Genomic DNA, 17,314 nt, shown 5'->3' with positions numbered 1-17,314 from the left:
GTCTGGGTCCATAGGCTGAATGCTGCTCTGGGCGGGCGAGCCAGTGAAACACGAACCCTGTGCTGGTCATCAGGACCATGAGGCTTGGCTAGAGAGCTGGGGCCAGGGTAGAGGGCGATGACTGGGAAGCACAGATGGTGGCCTGGGGCCGCCAGACGTCTCCAGGCCGCTTCGGTTCTGCCTCTAAGACATCTGCAGAACGCTCAGCGAGCTGCCTTATCAGTGGTTTGGGTGCCGATCCTCTGAAGTGATAGGCCTCCTGAGAGGCTTAATCAGGACCCATCTGTGTGGTGGCAAGTTATACTCATAAGGCAGTTTGAAAGAACAGATAAGTACTGACTTTAGTTTCAGTGCTTCAGTTCACTTTGGCTTATTCGTGGGGTGCCATGTACTGTTGTTTTAGTCATCAAGCAATCAGAATGAGTCAGTATTCTGCTTAGTAGAACAGCACATGCTGCATACCTAACAGTCTGCATTTCTTTAGACTGACTACTTGTGTTGGAAAAGACAGCCCTCCCCTCACAGACCTTACATTCTGTAGTGGTCACCCAGAGTTAGTTATGCAGTGTCACAGATATGAGGGCCCCGTGTGGATCTTGTGTCGGAGATAGAAGTCGCTCTGTTGGACAGGTGTCCCTGTAAGTTTTAACTGCTCTACCTCAAGTCAGATCAGCAAATCTGTGTGTGTGTGTGTGTATATATATTATATATATATATATATATATATATATATATATATATATATATATGTATACATACAGTGCCTAATTTAAAAAAAAAAGTGTTGTAATCCCTGCCCTCAAGTTTATATCAAATAGAAGATGACATGCTATATATTCTAATGGGTATCATTCAAAGTAATGTGTCATAGAATCGATCCAGATTAAGTTCTTGGGGTAAATTTAAGGTAGGAAAGATTCATTTTAAGCTGGGCACATCAGGGAAGTAGTTATCACTGTGGGGGTAGTGAGTCCTCCCCCCCCATTGGAAGTCTTTAAGCAAAGTCTATCAAAAAGCATTTATTAAGTACCTCCTGTATGCCGAGTACTGAGGAGGCAAAGAGGCAAGGCAGAAAACAGTCCCTGCTCTCAAACAGCTCATCGTGGAATGGGGAGGCGGTCTGCAAACAGCTGAGGAGAGGCTGGAGAGATGTTGTGGGCTCTGTCTTTCTGATGTGGATTGGACGTGGCTGCTGAGACACAGCACACCCTTTGTGATGGGGGGGGCGGCGTCTCCTTAGTGTTTTTGAGCAAGATCGTGACGTCATCATGAGGCTTTCTTTGGCAGCCGGATTAAAGAGGGATTCTAGGGGGAGAGGTGAGAGAGGCCGATTAGGCTATTGCAAGAGACGCTGGGAAGATGACGAGTATCCGAACTAAGGTGCCAGTGGCATCAGGAGTGCGAGAATGACTCAGGATAAAGAACCTGTCAGACCTAGCCGCTAAAATGTCAGTAGGCATCTAGGTCGAGGTATTCAGCCATCATTTGGAGATGGAGGACTGGAGTTGAGGGAGGAGATTGAGACTACATTTATGAATTCGAGTGTCACCTGCAGAGAGGTCATAATTAGTTCCATAGCAATGAATTAAGTGGTAATGGAAAGAATGTTGAAAAAGAAGAAGAGAAGGACCCAGGAAAAGAGTCTTCAAGGCTACTCACATTTAGGGGACAGGACAAAGATAATGAGTGAAGGAGACTAAGGATTTGTGGTTACGTAGAGAAGAGAACCAGGTGAGAGAGTGGTATCTTAGAAAACTTAGGGAGGAGAGAGTATCCAAAAGGAGGGAATGGTCAACATTCAGATGCAGTGGGAAGGTCAGGAACAGCGAGTGAGAAAAAGTCACTGAATTTGGCAAGGAAGAGGAGTCTGGTGACCTAGAAGCCGGTTGTAGTAGAGTGGTGGAGTTTGAAGCCGTGCTGCAAGGTGTAAAGCAGTGGAGGCAGAGGGTGTAGCAGACTCTAGAAATGTAGCAGTTAAAGAGGGCGGGGAGACAGGATGCTGGCAGGATCAAGGGAAAGGCTTCTGTTTTAGGGAAAGGAAGACTGGAGCCTCTATTTTGTAGCCAATGGGCAAAGTACCAGCAGAGAAGGAGCATTCTTTATTATTTGATCTGTGCCGAGAACGACCCCGAATCAATTTGGTGGCTTCTGCCCATCAGTTACAGAATCTGAGATGCAGAGAAGCCAGGTGGAGGAAGGTGTTTTGGTCAGACATTGGCTTTGTTTACATAGAAGGCAGTGTGGTTCAGTGGGGTGAGCCCTGAGCTACAGATACTGCACTTGGAGCTGGGGGGCATGATTTCAAATCTCGTTTCTGCCACTTCCTAAGGCAAGTCGTTTCATCTCTCCGGGTCTCGATTTTTTTCAGCTTTAAAATGAGGGGCTGAGGGCAGCTAGGTGGCACAGTGACTAGATCACCAGCACTGGAACCAGGAGGACCTGAGTTCAAGTCCAGCCTCAGACACTTGACACCTACTACTAGCTGTGTGACCCGGGCAAGTCACTTAATCCCGTTGCCTTGCCCCGAAAAATTAATAAGTAAAATGAGGGGTTCAGGACTAGATGAGCTCTCAGGCCCCTTCCGGTTCTGGGTCCCAAACCCACGTCCTCTCTAACCCTCTCTTGCATAGTGTTTGCTGGCGTGCCAGGAGTTGGGAGGAGGGGCGATGGATGGTCTCTTCAGCCTTCTTCATCCTCATTTTTCCCTTAACCGTGTGCCGGGCAGTTCAGCATTATAATCAAACCGTTGTTTGAGTCATTCAAGGGCATGGTGTCAACCACCAGCTTGCATGAGCTCCATCAGAGCGCCCTCTCGTGGCTGGACCAGCACTGCTCCCTCCCTGTTCTCAGGCCAAGTGAGTGTGGGTTTAGTTTATGCTCGAGGGAATGGAGAGTCCAGGTGTCACCTGACCCCAGCCTGGGAGGGGAGCCTTTCCAGGATAGGTACAGGTGCTGAGAGAGAAAAGGTAAGTATTATGTCACTGAGCCAGCTAATTCCCCGCCTCCTTGTGGTCCCCTCTTCTCTCCTAGTGGTTTTGCTCACCCTCCGCCAGTTGAGCACGACAACCTCCATCCTCACGGACCCATCGCGGTTACCGGAGCAAGCATCTGAGGCTGTCACCGGAATTGGCAAGAGGACAGGGGAGTCCCAGCAGCCTTGAGCACATGGCCTCCACCGTTAGCTCAGGGATCCCTCCCTATGTTGAGGCTAGCTGGCTCAAGAGCCAGGGTCCTTGGCTTCTCCCAAAGTCCAGCTTCACTGCATCCCTTAGGGCTTCCCTCTGATAAAGATGTGCAGTGTCAGCAGAAATACCCAGCTCAGGTTTGTAGCAGGTGCGGGTCCTGCCGACAGCAATAGCCCATCTGCTGAAACACTGTGTGGTCGAGTTCCTGTGCTTAGTGACCTCAAACGTCACTCTCCCTGGGATTCAGACGGTGAGAGCCGGTCCAGAAAAAGGGAAGTGTTTGTTCTTGATGGACCTTGGCCTTGCTGCTGACCCTGCTTCACTCCAGACCGGCTTTTCTGGAAGGCTGATGGCTCCTGCAGGAGCTGAGGGCAAAGGAAGGGATGCTCCGTCCTTGGGCTGGTTAAAATCTCCAAGCACCCGCCCCCATTTCCAGACTTGGGGCTTGGTTTTTCTCTCTTCTTACTTGGTTTATGGTGGTAAGGAAGGCATCTCTCCTCTGACTCCACCTCTCCTGATGTAGCATTTGGAAGATGTATTCCTGCCTGCGACACCAAGGTAGCGACTTTGACATGCACCTGTAACTTGTAAATACACTTCAACTTCTTCTGTGCAGGTGGCTACTGCTGCAGGGCACCTGTTTTTTACTGCATGGCGTCAGCTGCCGGTGGGGAGTTGGGGGGAGGGAGTGCCTTTCTAGGGAACGCTCAGCCAGCCTCAAGAACTGAGGGACATGTATGTACAAGACGTGAAAAGCTGCTGCGCCAATCTGGAAAACGGAGAGGAATCATGCCGTCTGGTGACTTATGTAGCATCATGGGCGCTGGGGCTTACCCTCACCTGGCAGCTAGGACCCTGGCTTTCCCTCCCTCAGCTTCCGAGCTGTACTTACAAAGGGGAGCATTTGAGAGCATCCTATAAAAGTTTGTTTCAGTAAGATGCCACTGGTCTTAAGTTTAGCATTGGAAAAGCCAGGTTATGGATAATTGCAGTTGTCTTCATTCTCAGCCTGGCCTCTAGCCAGGAGTCATCTTCTGAAAGCTCTAAGTCCTAGATTTTCGGACCAAAGAAATTCTTGTGAGCAAAGTCTGAGGAAAGGGAACCTGTCTGGTCCACTGTTCAGGTGACTGAGGTTGTGGGAACTAGAGATTCTTATACTGGATTGTTCTGTGGAGGCATCTCAGCCTCCTGGATCAGGAGAGAATTCTAAGTACCTGATGTGAGTGGAGGGGAGGGCCTAGGAAAGGAAGGTCAGAGGTACTTTCCTTGTCCATTAATGATGAACTGTTTCAGTTACTTTACATGTGTGTTCGGTCCCACATGTAGGAATTGGCCCACGTGCAAGTGAACTAGCCCAGGTTGGTAGATTGGATCTTTTTGAGTGCAGAGAAAAGCCCTCGTTGGAACTGAAAGGATTGGAAATGCATCAGATGCAGAAGCTGGCTTCCTCATTGGTTGCCCCCCGTCTAGGCGCTTCCACATGGCAGCTGTCGGCTTGGAGCTTTACTCCAGGGGTGAAAGCCACTGCCTTTCTCACCTGGGGCCCCTGCTGCACCCTCCTTCTGGCTAGAAAAGTGGAAATAAAAATGAATTTCACAGCCCCTGGGAAAGTGCCCTGTTGCTCCCCTTTTTAAAACATGCCAGAACCACCTGGCTGTAATTCTCTCAGGAAGGTGATAGGTGAGAGGCTGCTTCCTCTCCATCCTCACTGCTGCTTGTCGTCTCTCCCCCCACCCCGACCCCAGGCAGCGAGTATTCCTTGTGAGACTGCTCAGCGCAGAGCTAATCTCCACAAGTTCTGGGTGGTCTTGCAAGCCCATGGCCGTCAGCCCCTTCTCTCATCCACATTTCCATTGGAACATTGGTAGAGCTGAGAGGACATTTTATTTCCACCACTTTGGGGCCTGGTTTGCATAGAAAGTAGTCTGGGCATCCCACTCCAGGCGGAGGAAGGAGCCCTCTTTGGGCCGGCTGCCTGATTGGGAACCTGTAGAGCAGATCGCAGCAACAGCACAAAGTCCTTGGGGAGTTACCCCCCTTCAGTCTGGAATCTAGGAAGGTGCAGGGAGGCGGGCGGGGAGGGAGCTGTAGGGGAGAGACAGAGAGAGACAGAGACACGGGACTGAGGGGGGGGGGCTTTCCTGAAAGGTGGCTTCTGTTCTCAGAGAGCTGAGGCCTAGCATGCTCACAGAAGGCTTACCCCTCAGACCCGGGTCATGGGTCATGCCCATTCTCAGACTCTGAGAACGTGAATTCAGGTCAGCAGGGGATCGTAAGGGAATTGGGCCGCCCACTTTCCAGATTTCATCGTGCCTGCACGCAGAAGTGAGGTTCGAGTGCTCCTTGAAGTTGTCACCTCCCAGCCTAGCACTAGCTACCCAGAGTGAAAAGGAACCCTCCTCGGGCATCGGGGCAGCAGAAAGCGAGTGGTGAAAAGGATCATGGCCTTGGCTTAGCTCCCTCCAGCCCACTGTGCTCTGGCCTGCAGCCCTTCTCTGCCTTAGCTCTAGAGCAGCACCAGGAGCACTCCATAAGTTGGGGGAGGGGAGAGGGAAAGGGGCACGAGCAGACTTTCAGCCTTCTCAGAATGTGAAATTGGCCTCTTGCTTTTCTGACCTGCCTTTCCTTTCTGCTAAATCAGTGTTTTTGAAATATTTAAGGCAGTAAGTAGGTTAGGTTAGATTTCATGAAGTATATGTATATGTGAATACTCACAGATTGTGTAATGACATGCATGTTTTCATTGTTTACCCATTTACTTAAATCCATTTATCCTGGTGCTCAAGACTTAACCACGGTGATTGGGAAGCAGAGTTCTCCCTGGGCTTCACAAGTCATGGTCCCTGAGGTTTTCCTCTTTGAAGAACACCTCTGGTTGGGCCAGACTTTGTCTCCTCTTACCAACTTGCAGGGCAGGGAATGCTTGGGAAGTTCTAGAGCTTTGATCTGCTTCAGAGCGAGGTTTGGGGGGAATCTGGGGATATTTTAGCCAGCTGCCCAGGAAAATGGACAGAAAGCAACTCTGACCTTCTATCTGGATTTGTTTACACTCACTTTCCCCCTTTCTTTTCCCTCTTCCTAAAGAAACAGCTGAGTCTTTTGAGGGAAAAAAAATCAGCTCAGAAAACTCCCTTCTGCCAAACAAATCTCAGAATTTCTAACACCATCTCTTTAATCTGCATTATCAGTTCTTGTTTCATGTTGAGCATCGGAAGTGTGAAGACATTGTCGCTGAAGCAGGCGCCCAGTGGGGTTTTCTGAGCACTCTGTGTACTCCCCACCGCCCTCTCCCAACACAACCCCCTCCCACATCCCTTCCACATGGGTTTACATAATCTAAATGATGTTTTGTCGCCTCCATCATGCTGCAGGATGGTGACTGGGTTGCTGTTTTCCACAGCACAAATAATGTTCATGAAAAGAGAATTTCCCTGATAGAAGGCCAGTGGGTAGAGAGGAGTGAAAGAAAATAAGGAAGACTTGAGAAGAAGAATGCCCAAGGGTGCCAAATATGTCCAGTGCTCACCAGAGCCCGAGCTGGGATGTAGGGAATTGTCAGTCCTGTGTGGGACGGCTCTGCTTATCTCCTTCCATCTCATCACTCCTCTGGAGACCACATCCGTTTTCTCCCTTCTCAGACCAGTGATGTAGCTGTTTCTGGATACCCTTTTGGAAGTGGTCAAGACTGGTCTTTGCCCAGATACCCAACACTTGTAGGTGGGCTCCAGAAGGAGACTGGCCTAAATGTTGTCCTGAAATCTGCCCGTGTTCTCTGATGGTACCAACCTAGAAAACAACTTGTTGGACGCAGGAAAGTCCAACTGATGGTACCCCTGGGGGGATGTAGGGAGTGAAAGGGGCCTGTGGTAGCCGTGGTAACAGAAAGCATCGTGCTCTTCTAAGGCTGACACAACTTGGGTGGTGATGGCTCTTTACCTCCAGGTCTTTCCTACCTCTTTCCCTAGGGGAAGCAGGGGGCAGGACTGAAACCAGGGTGGAGATAACTAAGGAACACAATTCAGGGATGCCAGACTTCTGTTTAATCTCCTGTCTTTGGGTGTTAACCTTTGTCCAGCCAAACTTCTTCCATGTGACTAAAGCCCAGCTCTGTATCTGGAAAGTCAAAAAGACGGATCAGTGTTTGTAGAGCCGTTGCCTTGTCAGCCAAATCCTTTTCTAGGTCTAGAGCAGGCGAAGAGACAGGTGTGAAACTGGCTGTCTCACTACTCCTGGTCTTTCTGGTCTCAGTTATTTGATATCTCATGTGCCACCAAGACAGGTGGGTTAAAAGAAGCACCAGCGTGAGTGTACACCCACTGGCAGAACAGAGGGCAATGCTAATTAACTACCTCTCTTTGGGTGGCACAACATCAGAGCGCTCAGAGTCCTGAAAAGCTCTTGGTTCCTTTGTGTGTACAGAAAAACGCCTGCACTTTTCTGTTAGGGAGAGCTCCTTTCCCCGGGGGCCTTCCAGCAGGGCTGTGGGGAAAAGCAGTATATGTAACAATCCAGCACCTTCACCTCTGTGATCTCATTTCATCCTCATAGTAGCCCTGTAGGAAAGACACAGCAAGTATTAGCCCCATTTACAGATGAGGAAATGGAAGCCTTGGGGGCAAAGCCTGATTTTGGAGAGGGAAGGATCTTCACTGTGGCATTGGTTCATCATTCCAGTTAATTGGGTAGGGTTTTTAACCTTATCCCAAAGAATGGAAGAGGAGATCTGGCTGTGTATTTGAAGTATTGGATAAGCCACAGGGCCCATGTGAAGTGTGTCAAGGTCCTGGCCGGGAGCCCCCAAAGCCCATGGCCTGTAGGCCCGTTTACAGCTGGCCTGGGGTGGGGTGGGGTGGGGTGAAGGTAGACTCAGACTGTGGAGGGGCCTGCCTTCCTAGCTCTTACCAAATGGAACTCTTGCTGGTGCTTATGAAAATCAACTTGGGGGAAAAGGGAAAATGTTGTCATGAATGTTTCCTTTTTTGTTTTTGTGTAGTTTACCTGCATGGGATTTTATTTTTGTGTGACTCTCACCTCTCTTCATGGTCACCATACTCAACATTTAGTTCCTTCCCTCATTGCATCTTCCTCTTGGATCAGTGCGTCTGAAATCAGAGCATGAGAAATTTTAAAACATTCTTCTCTGGGTTGTTTGTTTTGTTTTGTTTTTTAAGTAGAGGTTAAGATGTCTCTGGAAGAAAGATTTAAGGGGTTTAGGAGAAGCTGAAGTTTTAAATATTTCAATCTTAAGACTATAGCTCTAGAGCTGAAAAGGACCTCAGAGGCCTTCTACTCCAGCCTCATTTAACAGTTAAGGAAACTGAGGCCCACGGAGATTAAGTGACTTACCCAGAGCCACACAGTAAGTGCCAGACCCAGAATCTGAACCTGGGTCATGTATACCAATAGTTCGCATTCAACTAATAAACCAGGGTGAACCAACAGCTGTCAGCAGTGAGACAGGTTCCTGGCCTGGGGCGGTGATTGTGAGGCAGGCCGCTTGGGACCTCCCCAGATTGATGATTTTTTTTTACATTTCTGAGTAGCTCTTCAACAAAAGGAAAAGTGAATTCAGTGGCTTTTACTGTAACACCACAGTTGTGATATACTGTCACTTTTCTGGTTTTAGTTTGTTGCGTACATGGTTTTATTGTGAGTTTTGTTTGTTATTTGTTTTAGGTTTCATTTCAGTAAACAAATTTGTTTTGGGATAGAACCTCAGAAAATGTAAAGCTTTCCGTCTCTGTGTCTCTATGTGGAAGCAGTCCTGCGCCTACATCACCCCCTCCATTGTTCTGCTGTCCAAAAGCACATTTCCACCAGCTGTATTCAACACTACAATGCATTTTTTTTATATATTTGCAGCCAAAACAATAAAAACTTATTTTTTGGAAGAGCCTGTGCTATGGGGTGTGTGACTTTTAAGTTCAGCCTGGAAGGCATGCTAGAATGAATGAGAAGAAACCCCCCTTCAGAGGCAGGTTGTGCATGGGGGGAGGGGGGAGGCGGGATAAGGACCTGTTACTGAGAGAGGCAGTCACCCAGCTTGTGAAGAAGGCCCCTGGACTCCACTGAAAGACCTGACCAAGTTCCCCTACCAACGGGCTGCCATTCCTGGCCATTGATAACAATGAGTTAGCATTTATGTGGCACCTTAAGGTTTTCAAAACACTTCAAATATATTATCTCCTTTGGGCCTCACAACAGTCAGTTATAATATGTTCTGTGGATAAGAAAAATGAGTGGGAAAGGGTCAATGACTTGCACAGGGTCTTATAGCTAGGAATCTGAGGCAGGGTTTGAACTAAAGTCTTCCTGCCTCAAGTCTAATGCTTTATCCACTATACCACCTAGCCACCACAGAGGATGCGCTGTACCAGAAAAGGCAGAATAGATACATCCTGGTGCCAGGAGAAGTTGAGAGCCCGGGCTCCCAACACTTGACCCAAGATTTGAGCACCCTTCGTTTGATTCCTCTCTCAAGAGGCAGTGCTTTCTGGAATCTACCTTACTGAGTGACTCCTGGACCACTCCATGAGCTGCCCTTCATGACACCAGGAGGGAACCTGAAATGTCTGGGAAGGCCACCCTTGCAGACACGCCTGGAATTTAGATCAGTTTTGGTTAATGTTTACGTTTAAAGTAGAGGTGCTTTTTTCATCCTGGCGGGGCCCTAGTGTTTGGCCTCAAAGCAGAGAGGCCCAATGCCTTCCGCAGCTTCACCGCACACAATGCTGAGATGATCCTCAGTAGCAGGAGGCCCTGTCTGGGGCCACCCCGATCCTGTGATCAGGCAGCTTGCTCCTGTCAGATCCAGATCTGTTGACTAAAAATGCTAGGTTGAAATAGGCCCTTGTCTAATCAGACCAACTCATCTTATTCAAGGGAAAATGTATTTATCTTAAGTGGAAAAAGCATTCACTCATTACACAAAAGTACAATTTCAGCTCTAAAGATAATGAATCCTGGACTCCTTTGGGTGCCCCCTTCTGTTCTGGGATTCATTTTGGTAATGAACCAAATTTGGGGGTCATTTGGAACGACACCAGAGAGCTTGGCTAAGCTGGGGGAGAGAGTAAGCCTTGGTGGGGCAGAGGAGGAATTTAAAATAATGTGGTTTGAGAGGGAGGGCCAAGGAGGGATGGGATGAACCCAGGCTGATAAACAAAAGCAGAGTGACTATAGAAACAGGAGTCTTCAAACAAAATTTCTAAAATTGGAAGAAGAGATGCAATTGGTTTTTCTGTAAGTAGACACCTTGGACACCTCTGCAGTGAAGGCCTATCCTATTTACCTTTGAATCAAGGTATGCACAGAGCCCTGCTCTGACCAGGCACTCCAAATACCAATGGATTGTGATTCCAACCATGAATCAAATCAAGGAGCATTAAATGTTTAAAATGTACCTACAGATACAGGCAGAAAGAAAGTTCCTGCCTTTAAGTATCATACATTCTAAGGGGAGAAGGCCACACATAAAAGGAAGGGGTGGGGGGAAGGGGAGGGCATGGTGGAAATTGCCTGGAAAACCAGGAGAGCCTAGAGAAGAACAAAGAGCCAACCTGAGCGCTGCCCAAAATGGAGGTTCTGGGAAGAACTGACCAATCAGAGGAAGGGATTGCAGAAGTGCAGTGTTTTTCTAGAGTGAGGAGGCCACAGGATAAGAGTAAATTTCCAGTGTTGAATGAATGCAAACGAATTCATTATTTCCTGTGTTCTGGACTCTGCTTGGACACGAAAACAAGCCAGCAAGACAGTCCTTCCCTCCAGGAGCTTAAAATCCAACAGGGAAAGACAACGCTAGTTCAGAAGGGTGAAGAGGAGGAGCAATGCTTGGGGTAGCATGGCTTGGAAATGTCAGGGAAGTGACAGTGGGCCTGGGGTCAGGCAGGACAAGGTATTGCCAACCAGAGCTCAGGGTCTCTGCAGTGGGAGTCTGGAGTTCCAGTGGGAAGACCAAGAGGTGGCTGGAGTGTGGGCAGCAGGGCTAGGAGAACACAACGTGGTGGCCTTTGGATTGGACAAGATAAAGTGAATTGCAGATTGAAATCTATCTTCACCTGCCTATCCCGTGGAACTCTTGTCCCCTTTGCTCTCAGAAGTCAATCATTAAGCATTTATGAGGCACTTACTCAGTGCCAGGCACTGTGCTGATCCCTAGGGATACAAAAGAAGCAAAAAGACAGTCTGTGCCCTCAAGGAGCTTGCAATCTAGTGGGGGAGACAAGCAAACAAATATGTGCGAACAGGTTATACCTAGGATAAGTAGGAAATAATTAACAAAGGGAATTAAGAGGAGTTGGGAACCTTTCTTCTGTAGGAGGTGGAATTTTAGTGAGGACTTAAAGGAAGCCAGGGAGGTCATTAGTTGGAGCAGGATGGGAGTTTGCCAAAGGGTCACCCTGTCTGCTGAGGCGCATGTATCTGTTTCTTATGAAGTAATGAAGGTACCAAGGAAGCCCTCAGCCTATGCACCCAGCAGCCCTTGCCTTCCACTTGTGACCAGCCCCTATTTTCACATCATACATTTCCTTGTTGACATTTCTGTCTTCTCATGGTCTTTGAAATTGCTCATTTGTCCTGTGTTGCCACAGTGTAAGGAGAAGGCATAGGACAGCTCTGGCACATAGCTAATTGAAGAGAGACCATGGACAAGAGTCATACAGGGTGGGCACGCATGGATGAGTCATGGTCTGCAGAGTTAGTTAGGGGTAGGGTTAGAAGAAGCCCCTGAAAGTGAAGAGATCACAAAGCCACCTGGGAGCAGCGGGGTCACACCCACCACAAAGCCCTCTCCGTGCTAATCATTTTCAGTTTTTCAGACATGTGTTTCATGTTTCAGCATCATTGGTATTTAATAAATGTTTGTTAAATATTAAATGGTTGTCCAAGGTTTAATCCTAGGCTCTCTTCTCTACATTCTAAGTAACCTTATTAACTCCCATGGATTTAGCTGTCATCTTCGTACTAATGACTCCTACATATACACACATACATACATATCTATGTATGTATTATAGATACAAATATATACATAGATGGATATGTACATGTTTGTTAATGAATGTTAAATGAAAAGTAGATTTCTATGACTTTTCATTCATGGTAGATTTTTAAAATGGAAGACCTTTGTAAAGTCCATGTTGAATTTTAAAATTAACCCAAATTGGGGCAGCCAGGTGACACAGTGGATAGATCACTGGCCATGGAGTCAGGAGGACCTGAGTTCAAATCCAGCCTCAGATACGTAATACTCACTAGCCATGTGACTCTGGGCAAGTCCCTTAACCCCATTGCCTTGTCACCCGCAACCAGATAGTGCACTGAATGGAAAGGCATGAAACAAGACATGAAGTGGGACCAGGCGGAGCAGAAAACTGACTCAGTTTATTTTTCTGAGGGTACAGGATGTATAGAGAAAATCCATCTTAACTTCAAGGAGTCCTCCCGGTGAGACACTCCCCGAAACATCTGCTAAGGATGTGATAACATACATTTCCTCCTTATCAGAGTTCCTAGATAGAGTTGTAAATTCCAAGGCTTTTTCCTGGCGCCTGTATAGAGGAGTGAATATGTAAATCTAAGGTTCAAAGAGTGAGAAGGAACGTCTCAGGAACCTCCTAACAGGGAGAGATTGGAGAGCCGTGGCTCTTAATCACTGAGCCCTTTTGGGTAAAAGCCTGGGCAGAGGTCAAACTCTGCCCTGGATCTTAAACCCATATCAGACTCTTAAGATCGGCCCTCTACATTGCCTAGCCACAACAACAAAAATTAGATCAAATTGACATAGTTCAGGCTGTACATGTAAAAGAAATGATTTTTTTTAAAGTAGCAGGTATTTATTATTATTATTATTATTACTCTTCCACTTACACACATACAAACATACACTGAGCAAATTTTTTAAAAATTAAAACTGAAAAGCAAATTCCTCAACACATATCTACATAGTCCAGTGAAAACAAATTCCCAAATTAGCCATATCTGAAAATGTCTATCTCGTTCTCAGTTCATCACCTCTCTGTCAGGAGGGTAAATGTTTCATCTGCATTCTTTTGGACTGGGGATTTGCCATTGCGGTACTCAGAGTTCTAAATTCTCTCAAAGTTGTTTTTCTCTATAATGTTTTGTTCTTGTTTAGTCATTTTTCTGTCATAACCAATTCTTCCTGAGTTTTCTTGGCAGAGATACCGGAGTGATTTGTTATTTCCTTCTCCAGCTGATTTTACAGATGAGGAAACTGAGGCCAACAGAGTTAAGTGACTTGCTCTGGGTCACACAGCTAGTAAGTGTCTGAGGCTGGATTTGAACCCAGGTCTTCCAGATTCCAAACCTGGCACTCTAGTCACTGCATCACCTAGCTGCCTAGCTGTAATGAGGCTATCATTATATAAATTGTTCTAGTTCTGCCTATTTCATTCATAAATGTCCTCTCAGTTTCTCCTGAAATTTTCCATTTCATCATTCCTCTTGGTACAATTATATTCCATTGCATTTATATACATGTCACATTTGTTTAGCTATTCCCGATAAGCAGCCAACCTCTTAGTTTCCAATTTTTTGGCTACCAGGAAAGAGACACTAAAAATATTTTTGGATGTAGAGTTCCTTTTCTTCATTTTGGCTAGGCAATGGGGTTTAGTAGCTTGCCCAGGATCACACAGCTACTAAGTGTCAAGTGTCTGAGGCCAGATTTGAACTCATATCTTCCTGACTCCAGAGTCGGTGCTCTATCCACTGCACCACGTAGCTGCCCCTTTTTCTTCTTTCTTTAATTTCTTTGGGGGTGTAAGCCTAGTAATGGCATACCTGAGTCTAAACGTTTCTGAGCATAGATCCGAATTGCTTTCCATAGTGCCTGGACCACTTCACAACTCCACCAACAATGCATGACAGTCCCTACAACATTTGCCATTTTCCTCTTTTGTCATCTCTGCAAATCTAATAGATGTGAGATGGAGCTTCAGTGTTGCTTTCATCTGAATTTCCCTAATTATTCATGATTTGGAGCATATTTTTTCATATGGTGGTTGATAACTTAGATTTCTTCCTTTGAAAACTACCTTTGACTATCTATTGGAGAAAGACTCTTAATCTTATAAATCTAAATCAGTCATTTATGTATCCTGGGAATGAGACTTTTAGCAGAAAAACTATTGCAAAGATTTTCCCTCCCTAGTTATCTGATTCCCTTCTAATTTTTACTACATTAGATTTGTTTGTGCAAAACATTTTCAATTATAATAGTGAAAATTGCCCCTTTTGTCTTGTATGATACTCTTTATTTAGTCATGAATTCTTTAGCTTCCATACTTCCAAAAGATAACATTTTCCTTTCTCCTCTAATTTGTTTAGGATATGGCTTTTATATCTAGGTCTTGTATCCATTTGGAACTTAATCTTTGTGTATGGTGTAAAGGATTGGTCTAAATCTAATTTCTGCCACAGTACTATCCAATTTTCCCTGCAATTTTTGTCCCATAGTGAGTCTTTCCCTCAGTAACTGGGATCATTAGGTTCATCAAATACTATACCACTGTGTTTGTCTGCTTCTGTGCGTTGTATACTTAATCTGTTCCGCTAATCGACCTTTTTTTTTTTGTTCAAACCAGCATCAAATCATCTTAACAGTCACTGCTTTATAGTGCAGTTTGAGATCTGGTACTGAGAAAAACAATTCAGTTTAATAAGCATTTATTAAAACTACCGCCCATTGTGTGTAAGATGGTGGAAATAGATGCAAAGATTAAATTATGGTCCCTGCCTTCAAGCAGTTTATATTCTATTCCAGTGATACCACTGAAGATTCTTGAGTAGAGATCAGGCATGATCAGACCTGGGCTTTAGGAATATTGTTTTAGCGGCTCTGTGAGGTGCTTACAAAATAAAAATAAGCCTTTCTGTCATATAAATGGATTATATTTTAAATATTTGTTGCATTTATTGAGTAGTTTTGCCATGTTTTGAATTTAACTTTAACTAAAAAATAAAAGCTGTTTTTGTAAGTAACTAAATTAAAATGCTTTTTATTTCTATTCAGTCCTCTACTTCCTCTCCCCTCTTCCTCCCCCAACTTCCCACCAGTGGCCCTTGATCACCATGGTATAGGGTCTAGACTCTAGAAGCTTGGACTAAATGCATACTGAGGCTATGGAAGTTTAAAACTCCCACAAACCAAGTCATTCATTTGGTTGCTGTCTGCCTTTGGATTTCCCTTTAGATGGTCTTACTGTCCCATCTTTCCCCATCCCTTCTCCCCCTGTCCTGAAACCAGCTGGCCAAAATTTCCATTGACTTGTAGTCCCGTTCCTAGAATATCTCCCAGTCAAGAACAGACTGCATACATGTCAAAAGTCATAATTTATTAAATACACCCAGAGGGTTCTGCCAAGATTTTTGTCACCATCCAATAAGTAAGTAATATATTAAATGCATAAATAAAAATCCAGCAAATAAAATAAATATCAATAAATTAAAAGGAATGTTCTCTCCATGTTGTGAGTCACACAGTGGGACAGGGGATAGGAACTGGACCTGTGATTCTGCTGATAAAAGGAATTCCCAGATGAGGAAACCCCTTCTCACATAGTAGGTATGTCTAAGGAAATGCAAGTTGATTAACAATAATAATAACAATAATAATAACGATAATGATAGCTGGAATTTGCAGTGCTTTAAGGTTTGCAAAGAACTTTTTCTCTATTGTTTCATTTGACCCTCTCAAAAACCCTGGGGAAGTAGTCACTATTATTATCCACATTTTACAAATGAGGAAATGGGCTCAGAGAGGTCACACAGCTAGTAAAAGTCAGAGAAGGGATTTGAACCTAGACCTCTCTGGGCTCCAAGTCCATTGCCTCTCGACATACAAATTCATTATCTTGGTGGCTTTATAGAAATAAAGATTAATGACGATATAATAAAAGCATGACATTAAAAATACCTAATCTAGAAAACTAATTTTCTGCCTCTTAGAAGGAGGCTGTTAGATAGTTCTTTATAATTTAATGAGGTCACCATGCTGCTTTTATATTCCTATAGGGGAAAATGTGATTTCATTGATAGAATTCCTACCAACACCTGATCTCAGAGGGCGGCCTAGAGCATTGAAAGGGATGTGCCCCGAGCCAACGAAGAGCCAATATGTGTCAAAAGCAGGATTTGAAAGCAGGTCTTCCTGGCTCTAAGGCCAGCCTCCAGCCATTACACCATAGCTGCCTGTCAGTGTAAAAACTTTAAAGTCCTCTAGAAATGTGAATTCTTTTTATAATTCTTCATACCTTGTCTACAGTTGTTAGGCATTTCTTACAGCATTGAGAGTGCCTTACGAACATTTCTTCCCCTCATCAATCTTTCCTATAAAATGATGACGATTCTCACAGAGATAAGTCATAAATTTGGAGAACTGATTTAAGGTATTCAAAGCAAAACTTTTCTTCTGAAACAGGGTGTTAGGACCATTCGCAGGCAGGGGAGTCGTGTCTGTCCCAAGCAAGCACCACCGGAGAGTTCGTAGTTGATAAATGGCATAAGTGACATTGTTGATGAGTTCTTTGTGAAAGCTCGTGGTGAAATTCTGTATTGTTTGCAGCTTGGTCAGAAAAGCATTGCTGATCTCTGAAAGATTCAGCTGAGGTCCGTAGGAAACTAGACTATTAGTCTCAATATGCAACGAATATTCCTCATTGTGCTAGGAGGTAAGAAAAAGAGGATCGTGGTCAGTCAGTGAGCATTTATGAAGTGCCTACTATGAGCTAAGCGCTGGGGATGCAAAGAGAGGCAAACACAGTCTCTGCCTTCTAGGAGCTTACATTCTAACTTCATTCTTCCTCGTTACCCTCAAAGGCATTTATTAAGCTCCTGTGTAGTGATTTCAACTGGTATAGAGCGCTCCCGATAAAGAAATTCCCCTGACCAAATTCCCCATCTATACTAAGTAATTTGGGGCAGCCTTTGATTCATATAGCTCCTACTATGTGCCTGCTAGGCTCTTTTCACAATTACCATCTCATTTGATCCTTATAATAACTCTCTGAAGTGGGGAGCTAGGTGATATAGGGGGTATAGCACTGGGCCTAGAATCAAGAAGACTTGAATTCAAATCCCACCTTAAATACTTGCTAGCTATATGA

At 45.3% G+C, this 17,314-nt stretch overlaps 1 protein-coding gene across 1 annotated transcript in view; it reads left to right on the top strand.

Annotated features, from left to right (window-relative positions):
* MLXIP (MLX interacting protein) overlaps positions 1–9,078 on the top strand; it is a 70,369-nt gene extending 61,291 nt beyond the window's left edge. Inside the window, exons 16-17 of the mRNA XM_020970145.2 lie at positions 2,726–2,855; positions 3,031–9,078. Of these exons, the coding sequence (XP_020825804.1) occupies positions 2,726–2,855; positions 3,031–3,161 (261 nt within the window). The 3' untranslated portion in view covers positions 3,162–9,078. The remainder of the gene's footprint in view (positions 1–2,725; positions 2,856–3,030) is intronic.
* Positions 9,079–17,314: the final 8,236 nt, after the last annotated feature.

Source organism: Phascolarctos cinereus, unplaced genomic scaffold (assembly GCF_003287225.1).
Source record: "Phascolarctos cinereus isolate Bilbo 61053 unplaced genomic scaffold, phaCin_HiC Scaffold_4;HRSCAF=312, whole genome shotgun sequence".
NCBI lineage: Eukaryota > Metazoa > Chordata > Mammalia > Diprotodontia > Phascolarctidae > Phascolarctos > Phascolarctos cinereus.
Note: the sequence above shows the minus strand (reverse complement) of the source record. Positions and strands in the feature narration are given on the sequence as shown.